At 33.8% G+C, this 18,280-nt stretch overlaps 3 protein-coding genes across 14 annotated transcripts; 1 reads left to right on the plus strand and 2 right to left on the minus strand.

Moving 5' to 3' along the window:
• The first annotated feature begins 2,896 nt into the window (after positions 1 to 2,896).
• LOC129298744 (uncharacterized) lies at positions 2,897 to 8,383 on the plus strand. Of its 10 annotated transcripts, none has more exons than XM_054937168.1 (7): positions 2,897 to 3,116; positions 3,233 to 3,402; positions 4,416 to 4,526; positions 4,624 to 4,727; positions 4,950 to 5,096; positions 6,094 to 6,258; positions 6,878 to 8,383. In XM_054937168.1, exons 6-7 carry the CDS (start codon positions 6,228 to 6,230, stop codon positions 8,131 to 8,133), a joined length of 1,287 nt encoding a protein of 428 aa, XP_054793143.1. In that variant the 5' UTR covers positions 2,897 to 3,116; positions 3,233 to 3,402; positions 4,416 to 4,526; positions 4,624 to 4,727; positions 4,950 to 5,096; positions 6,094 to 6,227; the 3' UTR covers positions 8,134 to 8,383. The 10 variants fall into 10 exon arrangements, with proteins under 10 accessions (XP_054793143.1, XP_054793146.1, XP_054793145.1 ...); XM_054937171.1 differs by having other exon boundaries at positions 4,632 to 4,727; XM_054937170.1 differs by lacking the exon at positions 3,233 to 3,402 and adding an exon at positions 3,914 to 3,926.
• A 307-nt stretch (positions 8,384 to 8,690) lies between these two features.
• Positions 8,691 to 10,832, minus strand: LOC129298746 (E3 ubiquitin-protein ligase ATL6-like). The gene is made up of 2 exons (XM_054937176.1): positions 10,083 to 10,832; positions 8,691 to 9,355 (listed from the first exon to the last, which is right to left on the minus strand). The coding sequence occupies exons 1-2, from the start codon at positions 10,702 to 10,704 to the stop codon at positions 8,940 to 8,942; spliced, it is 1,038 nt and encodes a 345-aa protein (XP_054793151.1). The 5' UTR covers positions 10,705 to 10,832; the 3' UTR covers positions 8,691 to 8,939.
• A 3,137-nt stretch (positions 10,833 to 13,969) lies between these two features.
• On the minus strand, positions 13,970 to 17,585 carry LOC129298749 (uncharacterized). 3 transcript variants are annotated; one of them, XM_054937180.1, is made up of 7 exons: positions 17,459 to 17,585; positions 16,412 to 16,551; positions 16,185 to 16,325; positions 15,187 to 15,295; positions 14,978 to 15,039; positions 14,472 to 14,575; positions 13,970 to 14,327 (listed from the first exon to the last, which is right to left on the minus strand). In XM_054937180.1, exons 2-7 carry the CDS (start codon positions 16,502 to 16,504, stop codon positions 14,219 to 14,221), a joined length of 618 nt encoding a protein of 205 aa, XP_054793155.1. In that variant the 5' UTR covers positions 16,505 to 16,551; positions 17,459 to 17,585; the 3' UTR covers positions 13,970 to 14,218. The 3 variants fall into 3 exon arrangements, with proteins under 3 accessions (XP_054793155.1, XP_054793154.1, XP_054793156.1); XM_054937179.1 differs by having other exon boundaries at positions 16,412 to 16,621; XM_054937181.1 differs by having other exon boundaries at positions 16,412 to 16,617; positions 17,459 to 17,577.
• Between the last annotated feature and the right edge of the window lie 695 nt (positions 17,586 to 18,280).

Consider the following 18,280-nt stretch of genomic DNA (forward strand, 5'->3'; position numbering starts at 1 on the left):
CGAGGGAGTGAGCAAGAGTATGGACAAATGCAAGTGGAGATCTCAGCACGTGACCCTCAGCCTCTCTGACATGCATTGGCCATTGAGCAATAGTCCCCTGCCCCGCCACCTCCCTTTCAGCCTTACACTTTCCCTCTTGCTTCCCCGCTTTATATTATAACATATTCCTCTGATCTTTTTTTAATTCACTTTTTATTACCCTTATCAATATTAATAAAAAAATAAAATAAATAAAAGTGTATTAAATTTTAAATATATCTTTATATAAAAAATTTAAATATAATGTGAGTTTTTTTTATAAAAATAATTTTAAAATATTTTTTAAATATTATATAAAAAGCCGTGCTATAACTTATAAATAAATTAAATATACTTTTTAAAATATACCTTATAAATAAGATTGGAGAGAGTATTCTTTATATTTTTTTACCATCCCATATTCCATTCATTTTGAGTTCAAAACTTTAGAATTTTCACTGGAAATTGAAAATGCTCAACACTCATCTAAATTTCTTTAAGCCTGAGTTTAAATAATTTTCATTGAGCTCTTTGTATGTTATCCTTCCCATTTACTACATCTATATATACATCTACAACCCATGAATATAATAGATTTATAGGAAGCTGAATTGCTTTCTTGACTGTTGGAATCGTATCACATCGGGTTCATCGCAAATATCTACGGTTATGGTTAAATCTATAAAAATGAAAATTAACAGCTATTAAAAACAGACATTCACAATATCAAAAAATTATCAAAAATAAATAATAATCACAAAGACATATGAGTAATAAATACTCTATCTAGTCCTATTTTTAGGGTAGAAAGATAAATTTTTAATCTTATTTTTAAGTTATTTTATTAAATTTTCATCATAAATTTTTTCATTTGTTCTTCATTGAATGCTGAAAAGAGAAAATATGTTATTAATATATATATATATATATAATAAAAATAAATTTAAAAAATTATTAAATTTTTAAATAGAACTAATAGATTTTAATTTTTTATTATGATAAAATATGTTAAAAAAATTTATAATAGTACCAGAATCAAAAGAGAATATGAGCATATGTTTTACGCGGCATCTTGTGAAACTAAAATCACTTTTTCAATCAAATAATATTTATTACAAAGGGAATATAAAGTTCATGATATGTTTTTTTCCCCTTCGGACAAATACTCATGATTATGTGTGAGCTTAGAAAGGTGAAAGGTCAATAGTTGGGCTTTAAAATAAAGAAACAAGTCTGAATCTTAGGAAATGCAAATAAAATAATAACAATAAAGAAATGGACAAGTGACTCAAATGAACAGGTAAAAGGTAGACGAAGGGATGAAGATCTAATGGCGTACGGGAAAAAGCAGTTGCACAGTATAGCAAATGGCAAATGTGCACTTTGAAAAGTAAATGAAAAAGAAATGTATATAATAATAAAAGAATGAAAAAAAATCCGACAATATGCATATCACTATTATGATGATGATGGTTATTATTATTTAGTGCTCGAAGGCTTGTACGACGTTTTGATTTTTTACAAAATAATATATTTTTCTTCCGTGACTATTATGTGTTGGGAAATTGTATTTTGATTGTGCTATTGATTAAAATATTTTTTTCAAATTTTATTTATAAATTATTTTTAATATATTTTATTGAAATAAAAAAATTTAAAATTTATTAATTTTATTTAAAAATTTAATAATTTTTTAACATTACTCTTATTAAATATATTTTAACAATATATTTTCTATTTACAACATTCAATGAAGGGTGAATGAAAAAATTTATAATAAAAATTTAATAAGATAAGTTATAAATAAAAAAAATATCTCTCTACCTTTTAAATAAGACCAGAGAGAGTAATAGAAAGTTATTATTTTCTTTTTATAAATTTTATTTATAAATCAAGTGTAGGTACTAAGAATTAGCAACTATTATATGTTAACAAATAACTATTTTAATTGAGTTATTGATTAAAATAGAATAAAAAAGGATTATTTACTTTACTTCCCTTGTTTTTCAAACATGTGATTCATGAATAAATTAGGAAATAACTTCTTTCTTTTTGAAATTTATAAAGAAAATAATCATTTTATATTTTATTTTAATCAATAATATAATAAAAGCACTCATTTTCCATTGAATAATAATCGTATTATCTTTTAGAACAAATCATAATTATCAAATTTTGCTTTGCTAAATTGACATATGAATATTTTAAGGATATTTTTTGTATTTTTCATAATAAATTAATAATAGGGAGAATTTCAATAAAACTCCTTGGACCATAGTTATTTAAATTTAAAGTTCTTAAATTTTTAAAATTTTACTACATTCTAGGAGTATTAATTTGATATTAAATTAAAAAAATGATAAAATTGCCTCTCATTTAAGTTAATATTAAAAGTTTCTTATTTATTTATTAATTTACTTACAGAATATTGTTTATTACCTACTTAATTTATTTTTATTTTAAGTATTTAAATCATCTTAAGATAACTTATTGGTTCTACATTTTATGTTATTCATTTATTTATGAATTATTATTCATTGTCTTTTTTTTTTTTCATTGCCAGATTTTTACTTGATTTTATTTTAGAAAAATGAACAAGTGAAGTAAGTTAATTAATAATATTTTGTAAGTAAAGAAATAAGTGAAGTAGATGAGTTTTAATATTAATTTAAATAAAAAAATTATTACTTTTTATAAATTTAGTATCAAATTAATGCTTTTAAATTTAGTAAAATTTTAAAAATTTAAAGATTTTAAATTTAAATAAGCAAGATCCAAATGTGTTTATCAAAGTTCTCTCCCTTAATAATAATGAAAAACAAAGATACCCAATTCCCAGGGGAAGTATGGCACCACGTGGGTGTTGCAAGTTTCGCCTTTTTTGAGGGCCTGACTCGGAGGCAGGCGCACTCAAGCCCCCGACACTTCCAAAGCAGAAACACCAATCACGAGACACACCGCCCCCCGAACAAGCTATCAACGGAATCTCTGTTCCTCGACTGCTGTTGCCGGCAATGGCCGACTCCGACTCCGACGACCGCCTGCCTCCGGGATGGACTGTGGAAGTGAAAGTGAGGAAGAATGGTAAGAGAGACAAGGTAATTGAAGTTCTCCTGCTTGCTTTTCTTCTGACGGCTTGTCTTAAGAAATGTGAGATCTCTTACCTTGGGTTGATATAAGCTTCTTCTGTTTCACCCCGGGGGTGAGATTTCAGGTTTGGTTGCCTCAAAGTGGACAACATTTGAGGAATTGAGATGTTTTTTTTTTTTTTCTTTCTCGTATTTGTTGAAGGGAATGTTATGGATGCGAGCTAGGTTTCGCTAGTTTTCAGAAATTTTCGAGACAGAGTCTTGGCTTTTGAGATAAGTTGCTGCAGTTCGTGTGGTAATAGGGAAACAAAATTTCTATGTTGTTTACATTTTGGTTGAATCTGCTATTTGCATGTTCTCTCATGACATTTTGTACCTTGTTTCTTATAACTATATCGTCCCAATTGAAGTTTCTAAATCAATATGGACTGTGGCTGTTCTTTCTCTGTGATTACAGAGTCAGGGGAAAGCACTAAAGGAAAAGTGTTATAGGTCCTCTCTTCCCTGACTATTTGGGTTAAGAACCTATAAAAGGGTTTTGGATGTTTATGGACCTGTTTTGAGGGTATATCCTATTTTCACACCAGTCAAACTAGCTCATAGAAGAATGAAGCTAGACCATCGAGGTGCTTCTTCTGGAAGCAGTATTCCTAAAAATACATGCAAGTTTTTGTGCGTCTGTATAATATTTGAATCTAGAGAATTTTACCGCTCGAAGCAGTTTTTCAAATTTGATTTTCCTATGTACGAAGCTTGAAATTTTCATTAAAACTATTTATTCTGATTCCTGGTCGCTTATTTTACAGAGGGAACTGCAGCGTAAGTGAGAGTGTCATCTATTTTGTTGGTCGATGAGAGAATCATCTTTACCTTGATGCCAGTTTCATGATGTTATATTCCATCCATCCAAACTAGCTGTGGGAGAAATCTAATTAGCACTCTCAATGTGCTTTATTTCTTATATCTACTAGCGTGGAATGGTTATTAATTTTTCAGTTATCTACTTACGTGAAACCTACGCTGGTGCTAAGTTCAATTATCTATTTGTGGAATGGTTATTAATCTTTCAATCTGCAATTTCCTTTTTCAAAAATCCATATCATATTTGCTCCGATTTTAAAATATTTCCCAGTCAGTGATGGCAAAACAAGTATAAAGTAAACAAGCTTTTATCTCTTTTGTCTCTAGTCGTTGCTTTGCTGTATTTTAATAATTAACTGAGCCAGAAGGACATTTACGCGCTGAAACTCCAAAGGACTATTTTCAAAGATGTCAACCTAAATCTTATGAAATTCATACTTATTGCAGTTTTACTTTTCTCCTTCAAGTGGACTTAAATTCAAGTCCATGGTAGAGGTTTCTCGTTATCTTGACAAAGCTCAGAACAATCAAGTCAGCGTCACAAACATTTCGAAAAATGTGTGTCTACAAATCCTCTTTTGATGATCATATATTGTCTGGGTCATAAATCTATCTGGTCCTATCAACTAATGTGAGAAAACTTTGCTTCTTTAAGCAATCTAGGTTGTAATTGAGAAAGGTGTTGCAGAGGGGTTACCAGAAGGATGGATCAAAAAGACCAGAGTCACAAAAAAGAGTTCTACAATAAGAAGAGATTCGGTAAACATTACCATATCACCTTCTATTGAATAATAATGCTTCCCAATTAGTTTTAATGTAAGCATTTTCAATATTTTGTATTTTAGCCTCTGAAATTTTACCAATTGTGCTTCATATTGCTATGTCTTCTGAGATCTTGAAAGTTGAAGTTATGTCTAATAGTTTGAGCTGTTAATTTGTCTTTATGATTAATGCACTTCAAATTGTATGCTTAATCTGCAGTATTACATTGATCCTGTTAGTGGGTATGTATTCCGATCTATAAAAGATGCTGTTCGCTATCTTGAATCTGGGGAGATAGGAAGGAATGCATTCAAACCAAAAGATAAAGGAAGTGGAGATATAGTATTGAAAGATGACATTTTCTCTGTAAGGGCTGTTGTTATTTGAGTTCTTCCAGTTTATATGCTTGGTTAATATCGTAAGATAAGCTCTTGACTTGCATCCATCCACCATTGGGCTTTCCTGGTGTGTCAAAATGCTGTCAACTAGCCATGTAAAAATTGGAAAAGGGAATTTCTAATAGCCCAGCACTGCAAACAAGATGTTAAATGGACAATATCTGGAACTGTTGTGTGATTAGCTTTGTTTTCTTTTCATTTGGGCTTTTCTTCTGTTTCCCTTTCCATGGATGAGATTATAACCAAGTATTGACAGGAACAAGTTTAATAAAGTGCATTGCCACGTCCTGACAGCATGAAAGAACCCCACAAACATTAACGGGCATCTAACAACATCAAACGATCTGACATTTGCTGTTTGAGGGTCTGCTTCTTGAATTAACTCTTTTTCTAATGTCTATGGACAATTCTGATAATAGTCTATGTTGCTTCGTCTGCAACATAATTTGATATTGGTTGAACTGGTTGACTATGGGCTGTGAGATTCAATTAGGCTGGGTGTGATAGTACAGGCTCTTCCTTGTTCTGCTACTTATTGACAAGTAGGACATGATACAATTTCCTTCCTTGTTCTGCTACTTATTGACAAGTAGGACATGATACAATTTATGCCCCTTTATTATCTTAACAGTAATTTTGTTAACAAAGCCATGATAATAATTAAATACAATGTTTATCGGTGTACCTGGTGAAACTATCTTTGATTGTGGCCTTATAAAACAGAATACTAAAGCAGTCATCTCATTACTAGAATTAATGCCTTAAATTGGATTCATAAGTTCTGTTGATGAACATATTTTCAGCCTTGCAGCGTGGTTGAAACCCTTTGTTTGCGCAACATGATTTCCCCACCAAGATTTTTAGTTTGACAATCCTTGCAGAGTGATTGAAATCCTTTGTTTGCTTGACATAATTCCCTCGCCAAGATTTCTAGTTTGACAATCCTGTTCACATTTCCTTTTCAGTCAGCAGGCGTAGCCAAGAAGCCAAAATAACAGTTGGCAGAGTGACTCGACACTCTGTCTTGGGTGAGGGTGCAAATTTGGACGGGATAGTTAATGACCATCAGACTCAAAAAACTGCATCTACAGGAAAATCTATGCCTCTTTCCGAACACAATTCTTGTCATTGTAAAGTTCTGATTTTTATCTTTCCTTCCTTTTTTCCTTTTCTGAAGTAAACTATACTGATTTCATGTGATTATATGAAGCTTGGATGCAATTATCTTGCCTTTCATCGATTTAGTAAAGTTTTTATTCTAAGTAGAGTTTGGTGAAGATTTCACACGAAGTTTGATCTTTATGTTCTAGTAGAAAGTTTGATTTCACATTAGCACCTTTTAGATATATTTGATTAAATTCTTTCTTGCTATATATTTGATATTTTCTCAAAATAAGATGCATGTTTTTTCTAAGTAGAGTGTGATTCTGGTTGAAAATAATTCCGTCTTACTGTTATCTTAAAAAGATATGGAATTGAGTAGGTTTTATATTTTTCATAGCCTTTGGTCCAAGTAGTAATTTGGTGAAGATTGTATTCAAGAATCAAATTAAAATTAATGTGAATATCTTTGTTTGCTCACTGTATGATGATGTTTAGAGGATTGGTTTTCCATGATTTTCACCTCTCATTCACACTTGCTCACTTTATATGTAAACACCCGTGTACCATTCTGATTATTAATGAATTTTGGTTTTTCTCAAGTCAGCAAAGGCATTTAATGTGTTTTGGTTACATGTGATTATATAGGTGCGATGGGCATTGAATTGACCAGCTCAGTTCCATTGCAAGCTGAATGTTCAGATGAAAAAGAAGGGAAGGTTAGTTCAGCTGAAAGTAATTTAATTCCCAGTTGTGCAGATGGAGTTGTCCCAGAAAAGCTACTTCCAGAAAGTTTACAGGCAAAACACGCAACTGAAACAGTTCAAAAAGGCCAGGGCAAATCCAAGCGCAAGAAGGAGATTAACTTGCCTCGCCGTGCCTCAAAACGTCTTGCTGGAATTCAGGTTGATCCTGTTCCAGAACTTATAACAAGGCGCCGAAGTGCAGCTAAAAATTCTAGTGAAGTAGCCTTGACAAATGAGGATAAATCTTCAGGGAGTTTTCCTAATGAGGAAACAAAACAGCTTACTGCGCATGAGAGTGGATCAGAAATCAAGCATAAACCTCGAAGTTTGATGAACACAAAGGAGCCACCAAAGTTGAATCAGGGCAATCGTTCTTATGGGAATTTATGTGCTCGAGAAAAGCTTCCTGAGAAGACTCTAGAAGAGCCAAAAAGTGAAAAAGATCAAGAATGCTGTTCTTTTTTGCCTCTGGGAAACACAGCTATTGTCAAAGAGCAAGTGAAAGACCTGGAGGGTGGTGCAAAGTTTGACTACTCTCTTGACTTGCCCCTTGGAGAGCTATTATCAGACCCATGCATTGCATTTGCAATACAAACTCTTACTGAAGGAACATTTGAAACCTCCAAAGACAGTCAGATTTCATCTGAATTAAGGAATAGCAAGTATTCTGAAACTTCAGCTGCTGCTAAAGGGGATGACAGGAAAATCATAGGGCAGAATGTGAGTGACTGGAAGCAAGCATGCAATGTGTCTTCACCACCAAAAGACCTTGCGGCAGAACATACTGGCAGTACTTCTGAATCACCGTTTGGTATTTCATGGATGGATCCTTGCATAGAATTTGCAGTAAAAACTCTCACTGGCAATATCCCAGTGGGATATGACCCAAATAGTGAGAGTTGCCTTCAGCAGCAGTTCGGAACTTCAAATAACCAGGAACTCAATGAGATAGCCTTGTCAGGTGGTGGCCTAAATAATCTATGCCAGACCGACTATTATTGCAGCCAATATCTTGGACCACAGAATCCTTTATTTAAACAACAGTCATTTCTGGATCCAGCTTTACCCAACACTAGAGGCGTTGGCATGGGGGATTCTGCTGGAGCCAGACTGCGCCAATATGGCGGCCAAGACAGAAGGAATGGGTGCCAGAGATAAACAATCAGCTAGTAACTGTACTAACTTAAGACTGTACAGTTAGGAAATATTTTGTAAAAAGATAACCAACTAAACCTTTAACATCCTTTTGGTTGTTTTCTGAGCGTGGAAACCCTGGTTCTGGTGTTGTGTACATTATAGGAGTTGTTCTGAACTAGTTTCTTGTTAGCTTGACAGTAAAGTAGGTGTTTAACCTTTTCATTCACTTTTACCATTATTATTTGCATTCTGGCATGGTCCTCCCCTTCAATTCTTCTGCACTATTTTTGTATATACTCTGCGGTTAAAATATCAAATGTTTTAGTTTGTTCTGAGGATTACTGCATGGTTAAGGATGAAATTGACACAGCTGCACTAGATGCATAATACTAATGGTTCTGTACCTGTCGTTTTTGTATGCCGTGGTGAGTGGTTTTTCACAATAATATTTCAGGCGAGAATACTATCTGGTATTTCATGCATGTTCAGACAAAAATTTATGAGATAAAAAGTGATCTAAGACATGAGTTCAGAAATGAACTTTTGATGACAGTGAAGAAAATATATTTTTCCCTTGATTAAAAACAAAATTCAAATATTTAAAATTGGATAAATAATACAAACTATCAACCAAGCCGAACCTAGAATATGCAACAAATACAAAAGCCTAATAATAAAAAATAGATATAATAATATCAGAAATATAGGCTATGAAAGAACCAACAGTGAAGATACTTTCCAACTCAGCATCTCACCATTTCAAACCAGAAGTTTTTCGTGGTTCGCAACGTTGCGTGTCTTTTTATCAAGAAGACAATGAAGAAACCTTAATCTTTGCGATGAACACTTGCAGGCGTCATGTTCCTTTTACCTCTGCTGCTTCCTTCGCTGTCGCTCCAACCCACCCCTTTCATCACCCCATGGTAGCTCACCGAATGCCCGATGGCCGCGTGATTCATCAGAATATACCTCCGCACCTCCTCTGGCAACCTTAGCGTATACCTCTCCGTGTCGTTGTTCGTCCTAGGCTGTTCCACCAGCGAATGCCCCGTTGAGTTGGATCTCGGAAACTTCTCGAACATTCTCCATCTCGATCTTTGATCTCGACTTTGCTTAGCTCTGGCTTCGTCCATGGTGGCTCTACCTGTTCCTGAAGAGTTGCTGCTGCTCGGACCGACGTCGTTTGGTACCCGCGCCACTTGGTGATACTGTGTTTCGCTCGCTTCACCTCTCCTGCTTCTGCCTGAATTTTCATATCCATCAACACGAATCAAATTACTTCTCATTTCTTTGAATTGAATGAAATTATGAACGATTTATGAGATATCTTCTCAGCGCTTTTTTTGCAACCCAAAAAGTCTCTGTAGATTCAAAAATTCAATCTTTTAAATTCGCTAAATTCATTGTCCCATAAGATTTGATTCGATTATGTCTACACCAAGCACAATTTATGGCATATAAACGATATGATTTGATATAAATTTTATACTTTATCTATCTACTATATGTCGATGATGATTGACGATTAGTTTTTATTTTAATATTTAAAAGATATTAGTTAAAAAGTATTAAAAAAATCAAGATATCACTTTTAATCATAAAAAAGTTAAATATTTATATGATATGGATACCAATGCCAATATCAATTGATTTTAAATATTAAATTGAAATAAATTTAAGAAATCAAATTCAATGAAATAAACCAATTAACAGGTCAAAATGATTGGTAAGCCTTCCAAAAAAAAAAAGTCTATTGATTTCGATTAATAAACCCTAAATTATAAATCTAAGCATTGAACTGTTCTTTAAAAAAAAAAAATCAACTCGACATATGGAACCTTGAGGCTTAAGCTATAGCTGCCACCTGTACATATGCATTGTTATTAGAAGTGTTGAGCTTGAGAAGATTTACTCGCTTAAAATTTCACACGTCGAATTGTTCATCAAAAAATTGTATCGCGAGTTGTTACCTCCACTCTCTACGCTCAATTCATTAGCGTTCAACTGAGTCGGCATTCTGACTGCTACTTCGCCGGAATCTGGTTTCAGATTTGCGCGGCAAATGGGACAAGTCACATGAGAAGCTAACCAGGCATCGATACACTCGGGGTGAAACACATGGTTGCATTTTGGTATCAACCGGAGAGTCTCGTGGTCTTCGAACTCGCTCAAGCACACTGCGCATTCGAGCTCTCCTTTTCCGATCTTGTGGTTTTTGATGGTGGAATACACGAGGATCGGGAATGTGTCCAGGACTTCCCGGTCGATTCCTCGGGAGCAAGAACACCGCCAATTTACGCCGTCAAGGCCACCGCCCAACTGGTGCTGGCCGGCGAACGCTAACGCGGTCCAGTAATTGAGGTAGACCGAAAAGACGGTGATGAAGAGGACAGCGCACACGATGGCTGTGGCCTTGACAAAAATCACAAAGTCGATGCCATCGGGAGTCACCGGCGAAAGCGGCAGCGGCGATGGTGCAGTAGCTGACTGTGGAACGGCGCCGCCGGAGACGTTCATCGTTGCTAGGAGGAGCAAGAGTAAGCTGTGAGACCATGTAAGTACGCTGTAGTGAGATCGTCTGGTTTCGATCATTTGGATTCAGAAGTTCTGAAAATGATCAGCCTCGTTTGAACTGATTTTAATTGTTAAGCAAAAAGAGAAACGGAAGAATTTCTTGGAGAAGACGGCTCTGAATTTATGATTACTGATTCGGTGAATTGGGGACCAAGCTGTTTCATTTTTCATTTACTTTGATTAAATGGATTTGATTGAGATTCTTAAAATAACAAATTCTAAAATCATAATTATTTATTTTATAAATAGTAATGTTTTAATTTGGTGAAAAAGCTATCATAAGTACTCGCACCTCAATGGCCTTTTCAACAAATTTTTTTTTTATTATTATTGAGAAACTAGGGAACAAGGGAAAGTACTGATAATGCATGCGTGGTAATTGACAACTAGCAGCAACTAGTAAGTAATATCAGCATATGAAGTTGGATACGTGAAAATACAAAGTATTAAAATTTGGTGAAAAGCTTGTCACTTCAAAGCATTTATCAATACTCAATTTGAATTTAAATTAGTTTAAATTCTATTAAATTCTCTCTACTTGACGTGAGACGATCTGAATATCTGAATATCGTCTACCCCAAGTAATACAAAAATATCAACATATACTATTGGATTTATAGCAAAATTGTAGGGTTATAACTTTGCAATCCGCCCAACCCAACGTAACGAAATTGTATTGTTATAGAATAGCAGCTCATTTTTTAAGATTTTAATGTGGGAGAGTGCTTATCTAAATATAAAATATTAGATGTCCATCGATTCATACATTACAAGGTTTATTTACTTCGAAATAAATTTCAATGGATTCGTGTACCTGCTTTTTACTTTGATTCATGATAAAGACCAAGAAGAGTAAGTATTCAATTTAATGAATTTGTTTACAAAAATAAAAAAACAAGGGTGTATTTGGTATAGGAAATAAATACTTTTATTATATAAGAATATAATATATAATATTTATTATATGATTACTGTTAATGTTCAATGTTTATCTCCATGAGTTGTTTCTAAATTTAAAAGAAGATTTTAAATTATTGATTTGAAATGCGAGATTTATTTTAATTCAAGTCGAAAAAGTTTCTTATAGAAAGAAAAAACCTAAAAACTACTTTAAAAACATGTGTCTGCAAGATCTATGATTCCTTTGACATTGATAAAACAAAATAAGATTATATATCTGATTTATTTTTTTCTTTACATTTATTTTTCTCTCTAACGCGTCCCTTATTATGTGTAGGACGAGAGACATGATATTTGATTTAAGGTGATGTAAGTTCGTCTCACCTGTTTATTTATAATTTATATGGATGCTCTATACTAAGAAACACTTGTTTATTAGTCATGTTAAAAAATTTATAATGCGCAATTACAAGGCTATACTGAACTACTTCATAGAAGTAAATTCATAAGAACTTTGATATTAGAATTCATAAGAACCTAACCATATATATTAGTTCCTGTAAGTTGAGAATGGACAATTGAGGTGGACTGTGCAAGGCCTAATGAAAGCGTTTAATGTGTGGGATGAGTCAGCAGAAAGCTTTAACTTGAATTCCAAGCTTGCCACAACACTCTTTGCATTCGTCACTGAGGATGAGGATGAGGATCTCTCATGCTCCCGAAGTTGTATTTTCGTTCTCTCTTAAATTACCTTGCATCTTCCAAACTCTTCTTTCATCCTTCTACTCGGTTTTGCTTTTTCTTTCATCCTTCTACTTGGTTTTGCGTTTTTTTTTTTTTAATGGAAGTTGAAAACTACATTAGTCAAATATACTGAGGTTACATGCGTTTACTATAAAGAGAAGTGGGAGTTGATGAAAGATACAAAAAATATAAGACAAGATCATGAAACGTCCTAACTAAAAGATGAGTCCATTGATTAACTTCAATGTACAAAAAGTAACATAAACTTGCCAATATCTTCTAACGAAAAGTCTGGCACCTTCTACAAAATCATTAGAAGGGTGGTTTTTCTGAATTTCTCCATTTACTATTTCCATAGCTTCAGCACAATCTATGAAAATATCAATCTTTTTCAATCCCATTTGCTTTTCAAAGTTAGGGATCAAGACGAAGTTAATTTAATTAATAATTTATTAGTTTTTTTCCCCTAAACTACATGGAGTTAGTTAAAATTATATTGATAATACTTCAATATTGTACATGATTAAAAAAAACATTTAAAAAAAAAACAGCACACATTTTTTCACAGATAACCTGCTTTTCCAATTTGTTTAACCTCTGTAAATTAGACAATTAGCCTTTACATTTAGAAGTGAAGAGAGAAGTAATCCATTAAATTGATTCATTATTTAAAATAAATGAAAGTGCTCTTTCACACGATCCTCAATAAAAATCAACATTGTTATAATACAGTATAAAATTTATATAAATTCAGATTAGCAAGACATCTCAGAAGCGCAACACCCACAGGCCACAATCTAATTGACAAAAATATGTAAATGAGTTGAACTAACATTGTCATCCAAAATGGTAAATTTCAAATCCTTTTCAAGGTCAATGGATACATGAAGTCATGGACTAGCCTGGTCTGGCATGCATACAGCTGATAGAATAGGGCAGTGTGTGCGTGTGAAGAATCACGTCAGAGGGTACTTTTCGATAGAAATCATATCAGATATATTTATAATTGATTGATTATCTAAACACAAAAAAGCATGGTATTGAAAACCGGATCGGACCGGCCGGGTCAACCCGGAAACCGGTGAACCGGTCCCCTGTCCGGTCTGGGTTTGCACTTAACCCGGTGAGGGAATGAACCGGTGTAACCCGATCAACCCGGGTTCAACCCGGTATAACCCGGATAACCCGGTGGGTTGACTGGGTTAACCGGGTTAATATTTTTCAGACTTTTACCCCAAAACGACGTCGTTTTTGATTTTTTTTTTCATTTTTAATTTTTTACAGCTCTGAGTTCGGAAAAAAATAACAAAAAAAAGTAAAATTAAAGTCAAAAAATAAAAATTAGAGATAGAGCATGCTAAGTCCAAAAATATAGTATTTTATTATTGTTAAACTTTTGAGTGGTTGGATTTGGTTGAATGTTTTTATAATTAATGTCTTTTTATTTAAATTGTATTATTTTAATCATGACCGGTTTGCCACCGGTTCAACCCCCGGTTCAACCCTGATTGAACCACTAACCCGTGACTCAGTGCCATGACCGGTTTAATGACCGGTCCGGTTTTACGTACCTTGCAAAAAAGTTTCACATCAACCAAAGACTGCGGAGTTCACATAGCGTGTCCTATGTAGAACTATAGAGAAGCAGAAAGTCCTCCATTCCCAGGACTTAAAATTGATTTTGCTAGCACCTGGTGAAGCTTCTACTGTATTACAATTTCAACAATTGAATGAAATTTCAGGATCAAGGTGATCTGCAGTCAGAAGCTGTTCTTTTCCTTTTCTTTCCTTTTTCTTCTCCAACGACTGAGTCATTTACATTCCAATTTGGATTTAAAAAAGATGAAAAGGAATGGTTAAACAGCTCAATTTCAGTTCAAGATCCCTCCTAAGCAGGGCCTGAACCCATAGCACCAGCCCGAACTCTTAACATTTCAGTCCTCTTACTTCTCTCCATCACTTCCACCAGCCACTCTACACTCCCCTTTATCCCCTTTCTGCAATATTTTAAAACAAAACCCATTTACAAAACCTCAGTGCTTCCTTATCATCACAGACACACACACAAATATTAGCTTGGTGTGTGTAAGTGAATGGATAATTACTAACCAGATGCATTGGAAAATAAACTTCCTACTTACCCATCATAGCCTGACACAGCTTCAAACATGTAAACTCTTTCACCCAGCTTCTTTAGATCCAGGTAACGACCAAGTTCTTCAGCCGAAACTGCTTCCGGAAGATCCTATAAATACAATAATGTGAATAAGGCAGCTCCCACAGAGAGATTGAAATCAAAAGAAGATCAAAAGAGAGCTTGAGATGCTTTTTTGAAGGAAAGATCAAAAAAGGAAACAAAACAGTCGCCAAATTCTGCCCTTTTGCGGGTGAAAAAAAAACTACCTTGTGCCCCTACAGTGCCCATTGGCTGCATAAGCACTGGCGTCTCAAAATTTATGGGAATTCATGTATGGCAACCAAAAACACTGGACTGTATTATAATTTCTCATACATCCACACAGGACTGCATGATATTTTATAGTCATTATCCAATAGACAGAGGATACTGAACCAAGAAATTTTGCTCATGACGTGTCAAAAGCTTATAAGGTTATATAGGACCACAAGAAGGGATAATTACTCTCACCTGCTTGTTTGCTAATATTAAAAGAGGTGCTCCTTGTAAATCCTCATGCCGAAGTACCTTTTCTGATATACAAGTCAAAGTCATTACATCATCAATCTGTGTCCCCCCCCCCCCAAACACATTCAGTATTATTGCAATTGCCAGAAAACACCTTAGACTTAGAGCACTGTGAATTTATAAACTATAACATAAAGATCAATCTTACTAACCAAGTGCAGACTTGGCATCTTCAAAGCGCGAGGGACATGCAGCATCTATAACAAATATCACAGCATGGGCTTCTTCATAATATTTCTCCCATATTGATCGAAGTCCAGGCTGATACACCCCTTGCATCAGTATCTTATAAACCAAAATAGAGAAGGAATGGAACACAATAACAGACAGAAGAGAGCGTGAAAAGTACATGCGCTTTCCACCAAATGATAAATACTACTCATGGCCCCATACCAGCAAGCTAACTGAACAAAACTATTGCATTTTTGAGATTATAACCATATAAATTATAATCATAATGAGGAAAAATACAAACCAAGAAAAGGAAAGAGGCATCTGTTTGGAAAAAAAAAGAAGAAGAAGCATGCTTTGCACAAACAAAAGTCCTTTAGCATTAACAAGGTTAGAAAATTTGAGATTCAGACAGGGAAGGGTGAAATTAGGAAGGTGGAAAATTGCAGGATTCAACAAACAAGTAACAAATTCTAACATATAGCCAGAAAAGAAGAGGTAGAAAAGGTTATGTAGCTAAGATAAACAACGAAGCCAACATAAATTTCAGAGTAACTTCGGATGGGGATCTGATGAAATTGAGAATCTCCTAAAGTGGTGAAGTTTAAGGCTTCAAAACTTCTATTGCTGACCTTTTCCCTATTTTTTAAAAGAAGAAAAAAATGAAGAAAACAGAGAGAAAAAAATACAACCTCATCAACATAACCATATCACAGCTTTTAGGGGATTCATTTCAGTAACTTTTAACCACATAAGCGAGTCAGATTTCCTGCAAAAATCTTGAAATAAAAATATTTTCTTTCTTTTCCAGTAATTCTGTTTTAGTCTATCAAAATAGCATAGAAAAGACATACCTAGAATCACCGGAAGTATCAAATTTATAAAAAGAAAGAATTTTAACTAAGTGACAGCATTAAAGTCTTCAGCAACTCATAAAAAGCCAGAATGAAAAAGATGTTTGCCACTTTGATGCCCATACCTGGCCTCCCAGGTCCCAGAATACAAGTTTTGTATTTGATACTTCTATCCGACCAATGTTTAGTCCAACGGTTGGAACAATTCGATCAGGAGGAAGTCCTTCTAAGTTTGAGTATGATGATTTCAACTTCTCCAGTAAAGTCTACAAATTTATGAATAGCACCACAATTCAGAACAATGAAAAATGGTTTTGGAATTTGAAAATAAAGCAATTGAACACTGCATTACCGTTTTGCCAGCCTTGTCAATCCCAAGAATGAGAACATGAAACTCCGTCTTACTGAACATATACTTCCAAAGTCCATAGAACAGTGTAAACATTGCTTCTTCTATAAGCTTGCTTTGTATATTATCTCTGACTCTCTCACCTTCAAGAAGAGTAGATTGTGAAGCTCATTCCATGTTACACAATAGCTCCTCTGGTCAACAGTACGCTATCTTGAATACAAAACTAAAACGTTCAGCTTTCTTGTTCAAGTCAAGGTTTAGCTTTAGATGCATGAAAATAGAGGGGAAAGTCTGCTTGAGCAATAAGCAGTTAACAGGCGGTATTTGGTTCATCACCCATTACCCCTTTCTATTTAAGTGTCATATTAGCAAATTCATATGCACAACTTGATAGTGCCCCAACAACTAGATTCAATTTTACCACAAAAAAAGTAGATTATTTGCAATCAAACAATTTTACTCCGCAGATAGTTGATCAAGTATTCTATACTTGATCTTAGTGGCAATCCATACACAATTTGAATCCCACATTCATGATACAGATAGCCCATATACGGGCTTATATTACGCTCTGCCCCCACTGAAATCTTTGAAATATGCATAGTTGATATAATACCCTTTTAATTTTTGTTCCAGATACTTTGACCATCTCGAGCCAAGTCATTTACAAGATAATACATGACAAATACCTTGACAATTTTCTAAATTGATGATAACATAAAAAGATTAATAAACAGAATGCCAATACACAACAAATCCAACATTGCAAAACAATACAATCCCAATCATACAACTCGCTAGTAATCAAAATGAAGAGGGCAGAAGTATAATGGCCAATTACACACCATTCAAGCAAAAACTAGTGCCAAAAAAAATTAAATCAATCTGTAAATATTCCCAAACTCAAAATCTTCAATATTCAAACGATTACACGACCAGATTCAAAGCCAAATTTAAAACAAAACAAGAACAACCACTCAGAAAACAGATGACGAGGGTAAAAATTCCAATCTAGATTCAAAGCCAGGTTGAACAAATCAATCTCACCGGATAAAGAACAACCACGCAGGGCTGACAACGGTGGACGGCGCCTGACGGAGTGTGGGATGCTTGTTCGTCGTGTCGATGAAGAGAAATGGATCCGCTACTCACGAGATCGTGTTTTGTCGGGGTTGTAACTTATAATTAAGGAAAGGTCGAAAATTAATTACTTGAATAACCAAAATAATTACCTCATTAAAATATAAAATAGCATTAAGAAAATTTAGGTTAAATGGGGCCTTGACCTATAATATGGATTATATCAGCAAAAATTTAATTTTTTCATAAAATTTTTGCAAAAGTTTTGATTCAACTTCTAAATTCTAAATACATCAAATACATATATTCTTTTTTAATGTCCTTATTTTTTCTCATACTCATTCCTTTAAAAAATTTTGAAATAATTAAAATTTTAAATTTTTCAAGATGTGTAGGAGAAGTAAAATTTATTTAAAAAAAAAGGTGAAGCAAGTCAAAATATGTTGTAACTTATAACACAATTTTATACTAACGCAACATATATATACACACATACACATGCAAATATATATATACATATGAATAGTTTTCTGGCTGAATAGTGATTATAGTAATTCTTCAAAGTATGTGCAAATAACAAAAATATTTATTATTTTGTAAATAACTAAATATTTATATTTATATTTGTATTATATTATTTGTGTGTGAACAACAAATATCCAGGTGTGTTAGAGACGTTGAGTCTCAATTAATAACAAAAGGGTCTTGAGTTTTCTTACCACAGATCACTCAGATGTAAAAGATACGCAAGACTTGGTAAAACAAGTGTTTTTAATTTTTATTAAAATG

Source organism: Prosopis cineraria, unplaced genomic scaffold (assembly GCF_029017545.1).
Source record: "Prosopis cineraria cultivar Desert tree isolate PC_DT_omini unplaced genomic scaffold, ASM2901754v1 PC903, whole genome shotgun sequence".
Taxonomy (NCBI): domain Eukaryota; kingdom Viridiplantae; phylum Streptophyta; class Magnoliopsida; order Fabales; family Fabaceae; genus Prosopis; species Prosopis cineraria.